Source organism: Musa acuminata, chromosome BXJ2-2 (genome assembly GCF_036884655.1).
Source record: "Musa acuminata AAA Group cultivar baxijiao chromosome BXJ2-2, Cavendish_Baxijiao_AAA, whole genome shotgun sequence".
In the NCBI taxonomy this organism is placed as follows: Eukaryota; Viridiplantae; Streptophyta; class Magnoliopsida; order Zingiberales; family Musaceae; genus Musa; species Musa acuminata.
In genome coordinates, this window is record NC_088339.1 from 18,140,276 (window position 1) to 18,162,033 (window position 21,758).

The 21,758-nt window shown below is 36.0% G+C and overlaps 1 protein-coding gene across 2 annotated transcripts; it reads right to left on the reverse strand.

Annotated features, from left to right (window-relative positions):
- Positions 1 to 4,318: 4,318 nt before the first annotated feature.
- On the reverse strand, positions 4,319 to 17,132 carry LOC135605183 (suppressor of mec-8 and unc-52 protein homolog 2-like). Of its 2 annotated transcripts, XM_065094972.1 has the most exons (12): positions 16,992 to 17,132; positions 16,757 to 16,883; positions 15,119 to 15,259; positions 14,991 to 15,040; positions 13,583 to 13,697; positions 10,369 to 10,417; positions 10,150 to 10,239; positions 9,173 to 9,241; positions 8,969 to 9,092; positions 6,999 to 7,342; positions 6,334 to 6,717; positions 4,319 to 4,784 (listed from the first exon to the last, which is right to left on the reverse strand). In XM_065094972.1, exons 2-12 carry the CDS (start codon positions 16,801 to 16,803, stop codon positions 4,509 to 4,511), a joined length of 1,689 nt encoding a protein of 562 aa, XP_064951044.1. In that variant the 5' UTR covers positions 16,804 to 16,883; positions 16,992 to 17,132; the 3' UTR covers positions 4,319 to 4,508. The 2 variants fall into 2 exon arrangements, with proteins under 2 accessions (XP_064951044.1, XP_064951045.1); XM_065094973.1 differs by lacking the exon at positions 9,173 to 9,241.
- Positions 17,133 to 21,758: the final 4,626 nt, after the last annotated feature.

The window sequence follows — 21,758 nt, forward strand, 5'->3', positions numbered from 1 at the left end:
TTTTTAATGCTCAAGTTGTCTCTTTTTTTTACTCTTTTCTTCTCTCTTCTCATCCGCTGAAGCGAGAGAGAGAGAGAGAGCAACGGAAATATTGGCAAATTGTGAGGATATTATCTATGTTTATGATGTTTGTACCACTTAAAATCCCTCAAATGTAATTCAAGTAAATTTACAAAATTTGCTTACTGCTTTTAAGAAAAATTCAATCGAACAACGCAGTACAATCTTGTTGGTAAATAATGATGGATCAATTGACTGGAGACGTTTTTGGATGGTTCGCATGATTTCCATTTTAGGTTTTCTTATAAGTTATTGTTGAAGATATTTATATTAAATTAATAATACAGGTGAAAAAAGTATTGCTCCCTTGGCTTTATCATTTTCTGTCTGTCTCCTATCTTCCTCTTTTGTTCTCTCGGACGCGTATTGCCTGTCATCATATCCTTTCTCCTCTAACAAAACTTTTTTTTACTAGTCTTTCTTTCTTCGCCCGTCTATTATGTCTCGTCATTCGATCCTTTCTCTTCCAACAAAACTTTTGTTTACTAGTCTTTCTTTCTTCGCCCATCTATTATGTCTCGTCATTCGTTCCTTCCTCCTACAACAAAATCTTTATTTACTAGTCTTTCTTTCTTCGCCCACTGCTTAACCTCCTCGATCATTCCTCTCCTCACCTTTTTGGTGTCTCATATATCATTTACTCAATATAACTCTGATATAAGGTTGTCTTCGATTCTCTTTGAACTTATTTTATCTATTCAATGAAAACGAATAATGTTTTACAATTTTATAAAAGTAAAAAATTACTACCGACTCCTCGGTTGTGTGTCTTTAATCTTCTCATCTGAGTAGAATACAATTTAAGAGACAAGGAATTAACCGATCCAATATATATATATATATATATATATATATAATCGAAATAAAACAAGAGATTAGACATTGGAAGCATGTGCTGGAAAAGAAGTGAAAAGCTCACGATGATAACATAATCTTTATGTTGGAATAAATACTCAATTTTTTTTAATTGGTTGATATTATTCCATTTGGCTTATTTTGCATGATAATGTGCTTTCTTCATGTTTTATAAATCAAAATGAACCATCGTGAAAGGGACATTTTTATAAAAATATCTTCTAATGCTACATATAAACTTTCTTAAAATTATTTTTATATTAAAATATATCTAATTAAATACGTGTCTAATCAATTGATTCATCGGTGTGATCAATTGATTCATCGGTGTGATCCGAAGCTCGTTGGCTGGTTCGATTCAAATAAAAATGGTTGACCCAATTCTTGGCGATCATTGTTTTAGTTGACTATGAGCGTATGGGCCTCAAGTCCAAATAATAACGTGAGCGTCGAATCCATTTTTTTTTGGGGTCAAAGGGGACTTCCTGCTCTGACTCTCGACGGCAAATCCACGTACGAATCAACTCGGTCAACGGGCCTCCGCTACCTCCGTTGACCTTTTCTTCAACCATCCTCCCGTCCCTGAGACCTACCTACATCACGTTGTCACTTGCTTCCGCCACGTGTCAAGAACTCACTCGCTCTCCCCATGCCTATATCAACCCTCGCTAAGAGACAGACTCTCGTCGGCGAGCTCAACTTTGTTTGACACATCTTCTCATCGATCATGGCAGCGGTCCGTTCTTCACCACCAACAAATCCACATATCCCTCTCTCTCTCTCTCTCTCTCTCTCTCTCTCTCTCTCTCTCTCTCTGCTTTACTAATGGCGTGTCCTTCCTCCGTAATCCCCTACAGGGACATTGGAGATCGGTAGCGCGCCGCGTGGGGTCGACACGACGCCTCTCAACCTCGACCACACCCAAGATGAAGCCCATGTCATCGGTAGGCGCTGGATTTATCAATCATGACCATGGCAGCAAGCTGAGGTCCGACTTCGTCACATACATACCTTCATCAATCCTTCGTATATCTAGTCCTTTAATGCTGACGAGCTCAATAAGTTATTTATACGTGAACGCATGCATGCATGAATACACGTATATGAATGTACGTAGAAGTTGTGAAACGTTTGGTGCCATCAGGGAATCGAAGGCGGAGTTCACACCGATCGGCGTGATGTTGGGGCTGGTGCTGATGGCGTTGACCATCGGCGCGCACGCGGCGAACCAGCAGTTGGCGCACTCGCCCGGCGCTCGCGTGAGCAAGAAGAAGAGGGAGATGATGGCCGAGGTGGAGGAGCCGGAGCACGTGGCCGGCGAGGCGGACCGCTTTGTCACCAAGTCCTTCTCGAGGAAGGTGGCTCACCTGCAGGACTTGGACGCCGTCAGATCCGACCCGAGTCCCCCATCCATTCCATCAGTATATACTCTCCTTTTATTATTATTATTATTATTATTATTATTATTATTATTATTATTATTATTATTATTATTATTATTATTATTATTATTAATCTAATTGACTGGCTTAAGCTTTTGTATGAAAAAATTGATACTGACTGATAATGTAAAAAAAAAAAAACTCGGAAGTTCCTATATTGAATCCTTTTCCACTTCTTGTTGTTGTTGGATATTCATTTATTTTTTGAACCACTAGTGAGTTAGAGATACAATTAGATATTCTAATAGCATCATTCATGTGTATAATCATGAATGATGCTTATTTTTCTAATAGCATCATTCATCTGTTCAATATTTTTCTCGCGCCTCCAGTGAGTCATACATATAGCTTAAAAGAAAAAAAAGATCAAATCATATTCCAATAGCTTCATTCATGGCATGTAATCATACCTCGTGCTTTTTGGTGCAGTCCACGAGCCACGGAGACGTCGAAGACTGATGGAGTGAATCCACCAAGGGGCCATCAAAGATCCTAGGGGATTGGCTTTGATATCCTTCTCTTTTGCTTTCCCTTTAGATGTCAGTCCACCAACTAATTTGTCTGAGACAGATAGAGGGTGTTCGTTCTTGCTGTTGCAAAACAAATGGCATGGGAGTTTTGTGTACCGGAAGCGATTTGTGCACTCCGGAAGTGATCGTCTCTTTTTATGTTAATGTTCTCTAGAAAATTTTGAAGGATGAGATTTGTGTTGTTGTCACCATATCCTCCTTTGTACATCTGTGGAAGAATGATGCAGAAACAAAAAGTAAACAAACCATTTCTGGTGGAAATAACACCCGACGACAGTTGCATCATCTCTTCAATGTGATGATTCCAGCAGAAGGAGTCGAAGGACTTTTTCTCAGATCTGTCATTCATAATTCTGCATAATTTACCCAAGTAGTTGATGTTGAAGCTTCTCTTGAAGTAGAGAGATGTTTTTACCCAGAAAAATGCTTTACTCTACTCTTTGCTAGCAAACTCGAAGTCAGAATTCTTGTATCTGTATTGGACACATCATATACATTTTATGCTGAGATCTTTTAGACTTGTCCTCGGTGTTAAGAAGCTCAGCATTAAGCCTGAATACATATCCTCCTCGGCTGTTTAAAAGTGATTTAGGGTTCACAGGGCACTCTTTCTACCATCTGCTGTAGATATTTCATGTAAAGGAGTACTCTTTGACAAGATTAAAGTCCTGTGGAAATTTTGGACAAGAAAGCATTACACCATAACACTATAGATTCTCTGCTTTTCGCAACTAAATAAGCGTTCATGGTGTTTAAAAGAGAGAGAATACTGGTAAACAGTAAATCAAAGAGAAGAAAAATGTCAATTGTAACTGAGAACAGATCATTACAATCCACAAATAGAAGAAGTTGGATATATTATTCCATCACAAATCTAAATACTGAACAATGAGAGCAAAAGATGTCGACTTATCTACCAAGCCTACTCATAGTGAGATAAATAAGAGAAAAAGAAGTACCATCGACGACGACTTATCTACCAAGCCTACTCATAGTGAGATAAATAAGAGAAAAAGAAGTACCATCGACGACGACTTATCTACCAAGCCTACTCATAGTGAGATAAATAAGAGAAAAAGAAGTACCATCGACGACAACGGCAATGAGGACTGAGGCCACCACCTCGGGAAGCCAACTGAACCAGACACACCTTGGGCTGAACCTGGAAGTCGAGGGAGGAGGCCAACACCAAGCTAAGCATGGGAGGGAGCAGAGATTAATGGACACACTTGAAAGAGATAGGGAGAATGAAGAAGATAGATGACAAAGGAGAGAATGAAAACCTTCGAGGGCAGGAATGAGAGGAATGGGATGGCATAAAGGATATGGAACACTAACAACAACAACAAAATCAAATATGAAAAAAGTCAAATCAAATAAATAATTCATTCCATAGTAAAGCCACAATTCTAGTTATAAGTCAAATCAATATGAAGAATGCTGATTAAATACCTTTGAAACTTTTTGCATTCCCAAAAATTCTAGATTTCATACCAGTACACTGTCACACACACATTGTATACGCTACGATCGGAAACAAACTACAACACTTATCCAGTCACTCGAGCTAGTCCAAGATTCAAGTTAGATGTATCAATACACCTGTTATACAACCTGAGATTTAGATCCGAAGCTTCTTTCCAGGTTGCGGATCATCATTGTACTCCCCACCATCATCATTGCCCTCTCTCTCTGCCTTTTTCCTTGCGAGGATTTTATTGATCTTGTGAAGCTCGTTAGTAAGCTTCTGGTCCTTGTTTTGCTTCCTCGTCTTCCGTCCATCCTGCATCTTGACTCCAAATTGGAAAGCAGCCTTTGGCATCGCCTCCTTTTGTTCATTGTACTTAGCCCACTCCTCTTCTGTCTCAAAATCCCACCTGTGAAGACGACCTTTTGCCTGTTCCAGAATCATGTATTAGCATAATAAAAGCTCAATAACATAAAGATGAATGCAACTGTAGGATGAAGAGTATGCCACCATGCAGGTGTATTAAAAGCAGAAGACACCACATGAAACATTAGAATATCTTTTCAGAAAAGGAGCAATTTCTCTTGGGTTCTATATGCACCAGCAAGTGCAAAGCATGGCATGATCGAGCACATTACATGTTCAATCTGTGATTGGCATGGCCATGGAATGCAATCCCAAACACCATGATTATACTGCAAACAAGGTTTCTTCAATTATGCACAAACTCACTACTACTTGCTGTATCTCAGAAAGATATCATAGATTGTTTCGAGAATCTTCATGCATGGTACACAACCAAACTCAGCTTCAGATTCAGCTATGTGATTTAGCATCATCATTGGTGCCAACAAACTTTATGGATCATTAGTGATCAGAATCAGTATGTCCTTCCGATAACTAGCATGACTAGAAAGTTCAAATTAGACCCCGATCATCTGGAAGCAGCTAATTGAATCGACTGGGATCAATTAGACTGATCGTTCCATCATGGCCAAGCTGGGTGGACAAATGTCCCACGAGGGCTTTTGGATTGGACCAGACCACTCATGTATACTATGTCCATCCCAGCAAAATGCCAAAAAAATAAAACCAAATCTGCATACCAACTATTGGATCACCTACTTCCTGAATATGGAGATGGATAAGACCTGGTAATCCAATGAACTATGCTTTATCTCTACACTAATATCAAATAAAATAATCCAGTACAACATCAATTGTTTAGCATAGAATCAAACTGTTTGTTAAAAATCAGAAAAGAAAAGCAAGTACCAATATTGCTTGTTTGAGCAAACAAACGATGCTGATACAAGGGCATGCATTTTAAAATATGTGCCTGTTGTACTTATTTGTAAAACTTAAAACATTAGCAGCAGCAGGATAATTAACCACAATTCAACCATGACAGACAGATATGAGTGACTTGATATTGCAGATGAAAATAGAAAAATAACAGCAAAACACGTTTGACTGCAAGTAAACAAGTGAAAGAGCTTAGCAACTAGCTTAGGTAAAACAAGGGATTCAAAAAACAGTTGTATCAGTTAGCAGGACAAATATTTACTGTTCTTCCTCCAAAAAATTGCATCAAAATCTAATGCCATAAAACTGCTAAGAACATTGTGCAGCACTATTTTATATTCAAATACTTCCTCCACAGACTCCGTATTGGCAGAAGCCTTCCTTGTACATTGGGTTCGCCCTTTATACTTCAGACCTTTAAATTTATTTTAGGGTTTTTAGTCACGAAAACAACTCTTTCCTTGGTTCTTGCTTACATTGACAAACCCCAAATTAATGGGAGCCTCATGCACTAGGCCGCTCCTTTTTTCAGAAATATTCACAATGCATGTCATATAAGATAATCTTAGCAGATTGATGAATTAAAAGAAGTGAAAAGGTAACAGAAAATTAGATCTACTCTACAGGATGTTTATGTACCAGAAAACATTTTCTAAAACAAAGGATTACTTACACGGCCGCCCATGTCCATTTTTGACAAGTCATCTTCGTCATCACTGTCTATCACCTCATGATTGTACTCCTGATAACCAGGATAACATTCGGAGTAACTTTCAGATATAAAATTTGGATCCTTCTCACGAGAATCCTTTTCCCTTAGTTTTTGAAGCCTTTGGTCATCACGCTTAAAAACAGACCCTAAACCACGGTCCTTGTCTTCTTGAGTCATAAAACGTGGATCTTGGGAGACATTTGCTCCTGCCAATGCATCATAGCCCTGCATATTTTGTTGCAGATACTGTTCAGGATAGGCCAATTGTTCAGTGTACTGATACTCTGACCACTCTCCTTGGTATCCAGCGGCCACCATTTGAGCTTGAATGGCATCATACCCATTCTGCAAGATAGAGGTAAGAAGAGTGAACATTCATATTAAGATGAAAAAATATGAAGTTGGCTGAATTCTTTGACCAGCTCAGGCTAAGCAAAGCATGAACAAGAGGAAGATCAAGAATCATGAAGAATCTTCTAAACCTAATCATACCAAGTTCCCATGACAAATAATCCTATGAAATTTTATCTATCTTTTACCAGAAATAAAGTATCACTACAATCATTTCTCATATAAGCAGTGACCACTTTTTCACTAGAAAGAAAATCAAATTAGAATGAACTCACTGTTTGCTGCCATGCTTGAGCGGTTTCAGGAGGTGGGATGGGACCATAAACAGGTTCACTGAAATAAGACTGCTTCTCTCGGATACGTGGAGACTCTTCCATGTCCTCTGAAACTGGGCTTTGACTCATGTCCTTACTAGGAACAACGTAATCAACTCCATCGCCTACAAATATGTCATCCACTTCAATTCTAGCAATAGGAAGAGATTTCTTCTCCTTTGCATCAACATTACTCTTGCGATGAGCAGGTGCCATTTCTCGTTGTGGATGGGGCTTCCTGATGTCACTAGAGTGTTGTCCAGGCTTCTCTTCATCATGACCATTAGCAATTCCAGAAATCTTCCCTGCCAGTGAAAACAATTAACTATGGTTTAGCTCAGCAAGCTAATTTCTTTAGTTTCTGGATCATCTTCGAATAAGAGTTTTAGTAAATATTGTCAGTATAATTGGTCTCCAGATCCAAATGGTTTAAATCAATTTAAAAGTGAAAGTCAACAGCTATTTAAAAAGTTACAAATATACATGAAGAATGTTGCAAAATAGTTCAGTTGGTCATAGAATAGGTCTATTAATTCTTTATAGAAAAGAGATGCCAAAAGTTCCCTTTCAATACATGTGAATGTTTTTTTATTGAAAGAAGTGTAATGACCAGTGGACTTCCTCTCTCAATAAACTCATCACTTTCTCTACTTCTTCTGTCAGTCTAGGGACTTCCTCGGTTATCTGTAACAGGTACTATTCATTATAAAGGTGATCCATGTTACCTTCACTTATGGTATCTACCAACAGAGCATTGTTTGGACTATCTATTGCTTTGTTGTGAAAATTCTATAAGAAAACCAAGATTGTAGGCCCTTTGCTGTTGCTTGTCTTCTGGCAGAATATCCCCAAGCAATTACTTTGCAATAGTCCTTAAACCTCTCATTGTGACCAACCAGCACCATTATCCCATTTGTTTGCTGCTTTTGGGTTGGCCAGTTCTCCAAATCAGAAAAGTCAAACAAGCCACATCGCCGTCAATTAATCTCAACAGAAAGGTACTGAGAGGTTGCTAAACAGCCAATTTCAAACATTAAACAAGTCTCTTACTCATCCAGTTTATATTCCAGGGAGCTCTTTTTCTTCTCTCTGATCTTTTTTAAAAGTCTTACAAGGTCTAGAAGTCCCTATTCAAAAGCAGCAAGACTGTCCCAGATAGAACATATGAAAGGCCTCTTTCTGGGTGGCAGTATATCTCTAACCTAGTCTTTTTTCTTCTTCCACTTTCTCCTTTCTTACTATGCTTCTTTTGCCTCCTAATTATCTCCAAATTGTTTGGTATCTATTTGAACTTCTCTCTTCTGATAGCTGCGACTTTGCTGCCAACCTCTTAGTTTTAGTTAGATTAGACCAAATGAATTAGGTCACAATTGCTGCCATGATTGATACCAAGGTTTTCAATCTTGACATCCCTACCCATACCAGTTCCATGTCAAATTGGTGTGGGTCCCAGTACCCACCAATAAAGATAAAAAAAGGAAAAGTACACAAGTAAAAAATCTATACTAACTTCCTACTTCATTTCACTTTTCCATCTCGATCATCCCCAGTGTCAAGCCAGTGAAGAAATTTTATAATTAAACCGATCTACCATTTGTTTTAGCATTTATATCAAGATAAACTCAAACCAACTAGTTCAGTCCTGAAAATAACCGCTATAGCCTGCTTCTTAGCTTCTGTTAAAATGGTTGATTCACAAAGTGGTCCAGCATTGAAGCAGTATCTACAACCTGTATCAGTCAGCAAGCTACAGTGTTTAAAACCTTGGTCGATATTAACAAGTGCAACTTCCAATACTGTGATCATATTATTCTTGCATAATAAATATAATTCCTCCTGACAATTAAGTCATATCAAGTCAAAGGTCCAAAAAAAGAAGTTGAATCTAATTAGTTCTCATGTGGGTTACTTTTCCAAATTGTACGTGATACCTTTAATTTCTTTCTCCTTTTTCTTTTTCTTAAGAACCTTCCCTGATGATCCAAGACGAAGATATGTCATTATTTTAGCAATCCGCTCAAGGACAGAACCATCCACGCTGACAGTAACCATTTCCTGCAGGATCAATGGGGTAAGGGTGACATTAACTAATTAATTAAATAATAATAATCACGTCAAAGTGGAAGACTAAGTACTTCTGGGACCGGGCAGTCAGCTTTGCTCCTATGAAGAGTAGTAGGGATATCATGTGATAAGCCATCCTCCTAGTAAAGAGCACAAGTAATAATTGTATGTGATACGATAAAATTCTTTACAGACCAAAATAAATCAAATATAGATACAATAGATCAATAATATCAGAACTGAGTGAAAAAGAAAATAAATACCATAAAGTAAATCCAGGTCTCGAATCTGTAATGATGACAATATCATATATACTTAAATTGCTTAAGTAAAAAATGGCATATCATAGTTACCAAAGAAAAACAAAGTCAGTGTCTGACAATGGCAGATTGGTTGGTATAAGAACAAAAAAGAAACTTTAAGAAATTGAAATGCATCTACAGACAACACACATGTCCAAGGCCAATTAACAAAGCTTTAGTTCGTAGGTAACTTTAAGGCTTTATCTCAAGTAACAAATGTGCTCAGGAGCAACATTTCAACTGAATACTTGCCACTTCAAATATTTGGGATGTCACAAGCAAGCAAATTAAACCATAACCTTAAAGAGTAAGAGAAACAAACTTCTCCAAGGAACATGTTGTAGGTCCGATCATTTACGAGTAAAAACTTTTAATAACAATAATGCAAGATATATATCATGGTTCGTCTGATCGGTCCGTACCGTTATACCGACCAGCGATCGGTATGATATGTACCAATCCGTACGATGGGACATACCGACAGACCGATATGTACTATTCATACTGGTCTCCTATTGGACCATTACATACCACCTGTACCAGGCAATATGCCACGGCACAACAAACCCTGATATATACTATGTTCTAGTCCCTTTATGGAAGTATACTATAATTCTAACAAAAAACTAACAGCACACATGCTAATATGATGAAGAATGAAGAATCACGGAGTTTATGCAAGGACAACAATGTTGTATACTTGTATCCTACAATGGTAAAAGATAGAATACAAAAGAAAATTTTACCATGTTAAAAATGAATGCCATCCGTCCAGGAAGAAACATTTCATTTGCCTTTATATTGCTTTGTGGTTTGACAATCCACTGATACACTGACTGCAATAATGGAAAAAAACATTAGCAATATGAAGCTCAAGAAAATTTTTCCCCTAGGGTATCCCAACATATAGGCAATATAGACAAAAGAAATTCCCAATAAGATAGTCATTGGATGAGCTCATGAACCTTGGCAGTTGCAGTACGAAATGTAAGCGGCTGGTCTTCCTTGGAAGTTCTGTAAGGAACAGGAAGTAATTGGTGTCAGTAGTGTTAATGAAGATATGGAAACGTTATGGAAGTCCAAACTATGGAAAATATAGTATCGACTTCGAAAAATAGCCATATTCCATGCAATGTCAGTACATTTCCTTGTCAGTACAATGCTATATTTAATACCATGACAACACAATGTCATTGTCAATACCATGCCAACACAGGTGGCACATCAGCATGCTCATTCCTCGGTAAAAAGATGATTACATATTTAGAAAATGAGACAATTAAGAATCGGCTTCAGGTCCTCTTCTTCTCATTTTGCTAATGGTTGAGTTTACTAGCCATATTCTAGTGATTTAAAAAACGCTAGGCGCCAAAAGGCGTCAAGGTCCAAAAACGCCCGAGGCGCTCGCCCGAGCGAAGCGAGGCGCTAAAATATAAAAAATATATAATATAATTAATAAATATAATTATTTAAAATTTTAAATTAAAATATGTTATTAAATTAAGAAAATCTATTACCAATATTGAAAATTAATAATTTCAAATAAACCTAACAATATTTAACAGTATACAGTATACTGTTAACAGAAGGAGAAGAAGGAAGTGTAAGGGGGTGCTGAGCTTGTTGACTGAGAAAAGAGGAAGCGGCAGCGGCAGCGGAGTGTAAGGAGGCAGCGGCAGTGGCGAGTGGCGACAGCGGCGAGCAGCGGGAGTGGGAGTGGGAGCGGGAGCGGGAGCAGGAGCGGCGAGCAGCGGGAGGCGCGAGCAGCGACAGCGACAGCGTTTGCGAGTAGCGACGGCGGCAGCAGGAGCGGGAGCGAGAGCGCCGAGCAGCGGGAGGCGCGAGTGGCGACAACGGCAGCGTTTGCGAGCAACGACAGCAACAGCATTTGCGAGCAGCGACAGTGGCGAGCAGCGGGATCGGAATCGGGATCGGGAGCGGCAACGGCGAGGGTTAGGGTTTGGTTGTCACTTATAGCAGTTTTAGTTGGTTCGATTGAACCAACTAACCATCGGAGACCGAACCAGGACTGAACCAGACCTAAAATCCTGGTTCGGTCGCCTTGGTTAACCCAGGCGCTCGCCCGAAGCGCCCAGCGCCTGGGCTCGGGCGAGCGCCCAGGCAGCGCCTGTTTGAAGCGCGCCGCCTGGGAGATTAGCGAGGCGCTCGGGCCTCGCCTCGCCTCGCCTCGACCGAGCGCCTAGGCGAGCGCCTTTTTAAATCGTTGCCATATTCAATATAAACTCTCATCATAATTTAGCTTCCTAAATAATATGGTTTGCATTAATGAAAGTCGGATTAATTAAAAAAAATTATATGGAGTCAAATTCAAGAAAATAAGGGTCTTAAACCAAGTAGAACTAAAACTGAATTTATGAATTGTAACTCTAGAAATTGTAAAAAATAAAAAAATTAAGAGTATAGTTAAATACTTAAATAGATGCATAAGATCCTACAAGTATTTTAGGCATCTAGGATTACCAGTCTCTGAGGAGACACCCTGGTGATCCAAGTACTCTTTGCAAAATCAAATGGTCAAGACTTCGAGTCCCATTGTCAATGTATAGTGTGCATGATATTAATGTAAAACACATATACAGAGAGGATTTTTGTTTTAAATTGGATATATTATTTCTGCAAGATAATGATGAAAGGAAGATAGCAGAAGAGGGCCATTAGAAGTTTTAATGAACCCTATGTGCCCCTTAAATTGGAAGAGAAGCTTTATATGATAGTTGTCAGATCATCGACGCTCGAGGATCAAAATGTTATAACTAGAAAGGAGTATATACATCAAGGCAGTAATTACTGCCACAATAGATCTTAAACTTTTTAAGATGATAGGAAGATGCCCAAATGGGGCCTTTAGATGTTCTAGTTGGACAAGGTGACTAAATTAGTACAAGTGCTGTAAGATGTAAACATATCAAAACTTTATTTACAATAATAAAAAATTAATAGTTCTTATTCAACCACTGATATTGTCTTAACTGTAGCTCTATACCAAGAAAAGTCCACACAGTCAATCCTAAATAGTTGGAACACTATAACATGTAGTTTTTTTCTTCTAGCTAATCAAGTAATTTGCGTACAATCCCACTATTATTTTATGAGCAACGGGAGTGTCCTGGGTGACAATTTTGACTTAAAAGTTAATGTTGACACTCTTTACATCTACTTTCATAACAATGACTGATAATTTATCGCATTTCATAAGTTATTTATCACTAATAAAGTTAGATTGTATGCATAATTCAGAAGAGCAGGAATTCACAACAAAAAACAATAAAATCAACTAATCAATTCTACAATTCTTCATAGACACCTAGCATTTTATCCTCCTTGATTTCACCTTTAGCCAAAACAAATTATCGTCTAATGTCTTTCTAATCCAATGTAAACTCGGGGTTCGTTTCCTTCATCCAGGATGCCCTAAGCATGTCCAGTCCGGTACCGAGGCTAGTTGAGAGTAACAGCCACTATATCTCTGATAAAAATTCACTTTATCAACCCTCAAACCCTATTCTTTATATCGAAGGCAAATTTAAAGATTTTTAAAGCTTTTCTAAGACCTTGAAAATTACTTAAGCTTACTTAGGAGTTTACTTCTTTCAAGATTATTCAAGGAAAATTCATGCACATAAGCTGCATTACCTCAAATCTCTGTCCCACATTCAATCTGAATTGTCTACAATATCTTAATCTTCATTCATGAATAATCACTTCTTACTAGTTGCTACGATGCTTTTTGCTGACAGTAAACAATTCATTTTAAGCATAATTACAAATTGTGAGCTTCCACGACCCACAATCCACCAAAACCCACTCCACTGTAGCATCCAGCCCTAAATAGTATCATGAAAACTCATTTGGATATAGCAAAACAGTTGCATATTGATATCCTGTTGAACCATGTAAATGGAGTTTCTAAATTTTGACCACATTTTAAGGATGGAATTCCCTTAATTATCAAAAGAACCTGACTTTTAGTCATATTCAGAAGTGATGAATCGACTGAACCATATAAAATTGCATAAACATTATGCAACAGCTGTATAAATAACTAAATAAGAATATATATTATTGCAAAACAGAGATTTGGGCTAGTTGCAACTTTGAAAGACCTGAATCTGATCCTACAGTAACTACTATTTGTTCAATATTCACCATATAACATACCGAGACTGTTCATCCTTCCCATCTTCACCATCTGTTTTCTTGTCAATTTCACTCCTTACCTTGTGAAGCAAAGCATAATCTAACCCTTTGACCAAGTGTGTATGTTCCAGATCCCCTAATGAAAATTTTGAAATGAAAAGGTAAGTGCAAATTAAATAAATATGATAAAAACATAAACAAAGAGGGTTTTGTAGTCAAACAAGCTTTAAAGCTCGGTACAACATGATCCTTATATAGCATATGGCAAGTTTTGCATCAAAATGAATGAAGAGATATGCATAATGGATAATGGAATTCATGTAAAGGATTACTAAAAACATAGAATAAAAATTATCAGCATTAGTGAACAGTCACAAATAGTACCAATCAAGTATGAAACAAAAGAATATTGACAAAAGTGGTACGAATATGTCCAATGGAAAACTACAAATGCACCAACTTACTAGGTGTGCCAATTGAATCAGCGCAATAGAAGACAAAAAAATGGCAAATCCATCCAACTTTGATAGGATGATTTGTAATTGTATATAACCTAAAAAAGAAATTTTCTGGACATAACTAAAGAGTGCTCACATATTAAAGTTAAAAAATAAAGAGACGGGCATATATATATATACTAAAACATGTAACTCTCTCAAAATAGAGTCAAATATGTCATTTTGTCTTCGTACCAAGAACTAGTCCAAGGTCCACATCTTTACACAGCAAAAAATGACTGAAGAAATGCACCTACACATATATAGACAAAAAGATTCTTGCAGAAAAATATCAAATTTTGAGCAGATGAGAGTGAAATTTTAAATGGTCTCCCACAGGAGTCCATGCAACAGATTGTTTAGTGTTTCTTTAAAACTAGCATTTTACTTGTAACTTCCTAATAAGAACAGCCCATATTATCAATCCTTCTATAAATTAGACTTTTTATTCTTCATTTGAAAACCTTATTCTACCTCAGGCCTGGCTATTTCTAAGCTCATTTGAATGTTTTTTACCCCAAAGCAAACTGACAACATAACAACCAGAGTTAATGGGGTGCCAGTAACAATATATTATAGCTTACACTAGCTATAAGAATGAGAGCATGAAAAATGATACATCTAAATAACATAATTCTTTCAGAAGTTTAGCCCTACATATAAAAATAACTTTTTTATCTTCAACTAAGTGTTTGAACCTAGTAAGTTAACCAATGTACTATCAGAAACAGAGATTCTTAGGGTTACATTATCACACATCACATTCAATTACAGCATCTGAATAGTAACAAATGTCACCATAATCACTTGCACTCATCATTTTGTATGGATATCCAATAGGTACAGTTCAAAGAAATGAAACTATAATTTATTTATAGGAAACACAACTCATTCCTCTGAAAATATAGATAAAACTTGTTCAGTAAACAAACCTCCAAGATACTTGCTGTTCTCAATAGATATCTTATGTGCATCAGTTAACCTGTAAAATCAATAAAGTAAGAGTTCAATTTTTCTCAGTAAGTACAGTATCATAGATAAGATATCCTAGATGTCATACCTCAGATCAACTGTTCCAGGAGGAGCTACAGCATGAAATGAACCAAGCTCAGTTGGCTCATAATCAGGGTTTTGATCTTCTCTCCGCTCTTTAGCACGATCCCTGTACCTGGGAGTTTCTGGTTCCTCACGCTTCTCTTCTCTGCTTACAGATACTTATTTTAGCATTCATGATAAGATATTGTCCATTATTAATATTCTGTGTTAACATCTTTAGCTACAATCTACAGTCCTATTAAAAAGAAATGCTGGGATATTACACAACAAAATAATGTCTAACGCAAGAAGAAACTCCTTGAACACAAAGTTTAGACAAAAACCATATGCAGTTGAGTTTTTTTTAAGTCAATAAAATAACAATTGATAAATCATGAACGTATCAAACATCAGATAACAATATAAGTCAAGAAGAAGTGAGAAAAGGTGTTGATATGACTATCTGTCAGCTTTTTATTTCCCCAATTTTTCCTCATTCAGCACCTTGAAATAGTCTATACAGCACTAATTGCAAGCTAGCAGTGGCATTCGACTAAAGCCACTTTGCTCATTCACAACTCAGCATAACCAAGAATAGCTTTCGACTACTAGCTGGGCTCCAGATTCAATTTTAAGCAACTATTTGATGAAATTATTGTCAACTAAGCTTAGCTAATAAATTCATAATTGGAGATATGCCCATAAGTGCTTGATGTTAAGTCAGGAAACAACACCTAGAGTCATCCTTGGTGTAAGACAATCGAATATGGATATCAAAGTAATACTTCTGGACTTTACAACTATTTCACTAAAAGAATTTCCTGATGGCCGAAAAACATATATCAACTTGCATATGCCAATCTTGTGACATCCCAAATACCTCTTTTCTTGATTTTCTACATTCTTAGCAAAAGCATAGAAAAATTAAGATCTATTTTATTTTATTTTCTTGTAAAAAAGCAAACTAAGCACTAGGTTTTAATTATGCTAACTGAAAAGAATTTCTTCTCCGGAAGGACTACATTTCAGTGTGAACTGACCGCTCAATTATTGCGATGCTTTGCCACCAAACAGCATGTTACTACTCCCTCTTTACATATTGTGTTCCGAAGTGTAAAATAAAAGAGAGTCGTCATTTTCTCGTCTGATAGAATACTCACAACTTACACATAAAAAGTATCACAAAAAGATGCGAGAACAAGATACTCTTCATTAATAATCTCGGATACATATAAGCTATAGTAATTACTGTAACAAATGGGGATTATAAAGGGGTAGGCTTTTGGAATTTGGTAAGCATTAGGAACTGAAAAAAGAATATGGAAAAGAAGAACTTTCTCAACCCAACACCAGTCAGGTGACCCTAACGTACATCTCCCAGAGCAAGCAGATGTTTCGAATGTGATAACACCAGAAAATGTTGCTTTTTTAGCACAAATACATCGAAGCTTTGCATTCATTTTACAGATCACCAGAAAACCCAAACAAACCAATCGAAATTCCTGAATTTGCTTCGTAATATCATCAAATACGAAGCAAAATAAGGTCAATCCAACAGAATATCATACTATATAAACGGAGAAATAAATACCAACAATTAGAAGAACAAATAAGAGAGAAGTGACTAATTTTCATAAATCAAACAAACACAAGAATCACTTACTTGCGCCGCATCATCTTCTCCTTGTAGTTCTTTTTCCCCGACGACATGGCTACGAACTTGCAATACGCACCCTACTAAACCCACTTGATCCTGATCTTCTTCAGATCGTGAGAACACGGATGCAACACTAATTCCACCACAAGAAGGAGAAAGAAATAAACCAAATGTTTATTTGACCTTGCAGTAGATGGCGAGATGGAATGGGTGCAAGAGGATACTTGGGAGGGCTCATTACCTCGCAGTTAGGGTTGATCTTCGATGTTGGAGCCCAATTCGTCGTTTCCGTATCTCTGAATCTAATGGGTTTCTCTGTTCCTCTTTGGATTAGGTTTTGAGGAAGAGAAGGCGTCGAACGGTGACAGACACCGCACGCGCCACGTGCTCTATATATATATATATATATATATATATATATATATGACTTACTTGAAGCTAATAATAATTTATAATTAATTTAAATACAAGCATAAATAAAATAAAGTTTGCATGTAGTTGGTTAATCTTAGTCAATTGATTTCCAATTGATTATTATGATAAAAATGTTGAAGCTTCAATTAACATAGATAGGCATGTCTGTAGTTACTTTTTTTTTTTTGGTTTAATTTTATTCATAGGAAGATGTAGAAAGATAAATTAAATTTTAGATAATGTGTGGAATTTGGGATTGCTCGATCTTGAGTTTATCTATTGGGGATTGTGTTCCGAATCAAAAGATCTATCTAATACGACTAGGTTGATGTATTATTATATTACATGGCTTAATGAAAGAGTGCAATGGTGATGTGTAAAAACTTTAATTTTTAGTATCAGTTTAGTTTAAGATTTAAAGTTAGTTTATAAGGATTTAATTGATTGATATATTATCCTTAATTTGGGATTAAGAAATTATAGACAAATACTTCAACCTCACCTCAACAAGTCGATAAATCAATTGTTATTATTTTTTGGATTGGATCGACACAAACAGTATGTATCAGGAAAGAAATATAAGTATTTTGAACAGATAATTTAAGCTCAAGAAATTAGAGTCAGGATCATATCTTTCTTTTCTCGATTAATTGTCGTGACGGTTAGCATGTTTACAGTATCCACTGCCGATCCATATCTGAAGAATGTAGAGGGATTCGTAGAACAACAGAAGTGAATTCTCATAATTGATGGAGCAAAACACGCTGTGATGATCCAACAACACGTTTCTGTAAGATATGTAATCGAGAAGAATGATTCCCGACAAGAAAGAAGGGAGTCGGCATAATAATATTTGTTTGTGAATTGCCCAAATACCTTGCAGAACTGCAACAAGTATTGGCAGCAGAAGACTTCAGATTCAGTAATCCGCATGCGTTTCGTCTCCACAAAATATTACAGCTTTGTACCTTGCTTGTTTCTTTAAGCCAAGCTTACCTGAGTGAAAGCACCGCAACTTCTTGGTTCAGGTCGAAGTCTTTCCATGGTAGCTGGAGAGACGAAGCATCCGAGGAGCTTCTGCAGCTGCCAATACAATACATGCGATCAGTCTCCACAAAATGACATTTATATGCGATTAGCAACGCCTACGTGAATCATCATGTTTCATTCAAGATTTTGGAGTGAAAGCACTGTTGCAACTTCTTACTTCAGGTTGAAGTCCTTTCCATGGCGGCTGAGATTTGAAGCATCCAAAGAGCTTCTGCAGCTGCTAATATGCATCTTTTTGCCTCTGTTTATTAGCCAAGTCTACCTGTGGAGTGAAAGCAGTGTAACTTTCTAGTTCAGGTTGAAATCCCTCGCATGGTAGTGTAACAATCCATATGTTCAGTCTTTACAACACGGCATTTATATCCATGTCTTATTAGCCAAGCCTACCTGAGTCATGATGCTTGCTTCGTTCGAGATTGTGGAGACAAAGCACTGCAACTCGTGAGCTCATGTTGACGTCCTCTCCATGGCAGCTGGGACTCGAAGCATCCACGGAGCCTCTGCAGCTGTCGATACAATACATGTGTTCAGTCTTCACAAAATCACACTCGGTGCCTGTCATGATGCTTCTTCATTCGAGATCGTGGAATGAAAGCTCTGCAACTTGTTCATTCAAGACACAAGAGATTTGATCGATAACGTCAGAGGATTTTAAGGAACAGAAGAGACACAAACAAGAAGACTTTGGGCCGGCCAAAGTGCAGCAGAAGAAAGAGGCCGCAACAAGGACATGGAAACTCACTGTGGCTTTTTCACAAGCACCTGTCACCTCAAAAGACTTCACAAGTTCATGTGCTGCCTTCCTGCCTGCCTCCGCATGGTTTTGGAAATGGGATTTGTAGTAAGACTTTGGGATGTCTGGCAATGGTAGCTCTACCGACAACAGTGTGAGCTCTAAATAGATTTTGGTCAAAGTAATTTTAGGGCTTTGTTGGTCAACGAGAAAGTAGTTGTGGGACATCAACAGAAAAGAACACTGTGGCATGTATTCATTCAACTCAACTTAAAACAAAATAAAATAATACAAAAAAGAAAAATACAGGTGTCAATGGGTCAAAGATGTGTTACTTGGAAAACAAATACTATTAAAATATATCTTTTATGTTGGGTGAAAATTTAAGATATTCAATATTCAAATTAATAATTAATAAAATAAATAAATATAAATTTTAATATATTAAAATCTATAAAGGGATATTTGTCCAAGAGACATGTCTTTTCATATACAAGTATTAACAAAATATTCTTAAATAATTTTAAAAATAAATCCAATATTTTTGTTCTCTTCGATAAATCGAAACATAACATGTTTATCATTTATTTATTGATTCTACTAAACACTTTTTTCTTGAATGTGATGTGGTCTTGTTCATGCTTCATGTAGTGCATATAATATTAGCACCTAAAGTATTATGCTAATGCTCGATGAAATATACAAAAATCACATCATGTAATGGCATATCATATATTATGACAAAAAAAAAATACAATGTGATGTATTAGTAATATCATTTTTATGTAATTGACACCTAAACAAAAAATTAAAATGCGAAAAATAAATATAGCTTAAGAGTGTCATATAATATACAAATCTTTTTTATTGTAGAACAATAATGATCTGGACCGGTCGCCTTAATATGTTAGATAAAAGATTGGAGAAATTTCTGGATATCTATGTTTTATATTTATTTCTCAAAATTTTGATTTAATGTGTATATATATATATATATATATATATATATATATATATATATATATATATATATATATAAGAGCAATAATGGAAAATGCTCGAGCAATTAGTTCCTATTAGTCTACATAAAAGACAATTAGCAGCATCTTTGAGGGGATAAGATTTATTATAAATGCAAAAGCACACAATTTAGTTAATGATTGTGTGATTAAATTAGGCATAAAATAGTAGGACATTCAAGACATCAAGGTATTTAGATTCTTACATGCTAAATTATTCTTAAATATGCACAATAATTATCTTTTATTATTTTTTTATTTGAAAATTTTGATGTTTAATTTCTTTTACGACGATGTAAAATCTCGATTTAACATGATTCGATTGACTCAAAAGGATTTGATGATTATATTATCATTAATTTTAGATCAGGGTTCAGTCTAATTTATTTATTGATCTTAAGATTTCTAACTTCTATCCTATTCTTTCTTATAGATAGGTAATACATGGGTGAGGTTGATGCATGAATAGATTGATATCTGATTTGAATGGACTTTGTCATAAGTATATTGTTTATCTAACTAACATGACTTTTATTGGCTTATAGTCAAAGCATTTGATAATATAAATCTTCTTCTTCTTCTTCTTCCACAGGTCTATTTTCTATCACCATCACATTGGATGCAATGTACGCATTGTACCCAATTTGTCCTTTTACCTCTCCTTCTGTCCTCCCTTTAGCTCATTCATCTTTCCATATTTAATTACTATAATCATTTAGTATTAAAATCAAACATAAGAATCTATAAGATTTCACTTGATAAATGAAAATTGGGTTAAACTGTCAATCTCATTAATAGCTAAAAAGATTTCACTTGAGAGAATTGAGCATTAACAGTGGTCATAAGATATCACAAATCTATAAGAGAATTCATGAGTTTTGGAAAATTCAAATAAATCTCAATATTGGTAAGATTTATTCTCACAAATCTCATTGAAAATATTTCTTACATGTAAATCAGAATAATTCAGAATTAATCATTTTGCTATTTGTGACTCTGAAGGACTGATGATGTCAGAAAAAGAGGAAAAAAGAGCACATAATTTTCCATACATTATAAATCATTCAAATTATTAACTAAAGAAAATAGAAGTATATATATATATATATATATATATCCCTTTAAATATTAAGATCTTTCACAATTAACCATGACCTAGTTATAAGTAATATTAACTAATTTTAATTAAAAATAACTTAAATATATAGAATACTCTTAATACATTCTAACTATAGTTGGGTGTCATAAGTTTTTATTTTAATACAAAGGGTATGTGGTAAACCCTTATACAAAGACTTTTAACAACTAAGTTAATTAACAACTTCAAGGAATTTATGGAATCAAGTTTTAAAAATTAGTAGAGGTAAGTAGATCTAATATATCATCACAAACTAACATGTTAGGTATAAAAATTAATCAAATAAGATTTTGAAATCTCATAATTTAATAAGTCACATTGATACATCATCATCAATTCAATATTTTAGGTGTCATATTATAATTAGATCAATGTTTTAAGGGGTATTATATATATATATATATATATATATATATATATATATATATATATATATAACTTAAATATAGAGGGAGGATAAGTGTAATTTTGCCAAAAATAAAGGTTCAGAAATTGGATGGTTGGGCCATATGAGGCCCAATAAAAACTGGGATTAAGCTGGACAACACCAGCTGTAGTGCACTGTAATTGATGATGTGATCCCATAAAAGAAAAAGGGTGAAGAAAACAAAAGCAAGAACAAGAATCCAAGCTGACCAACCCAACCCCCCCACT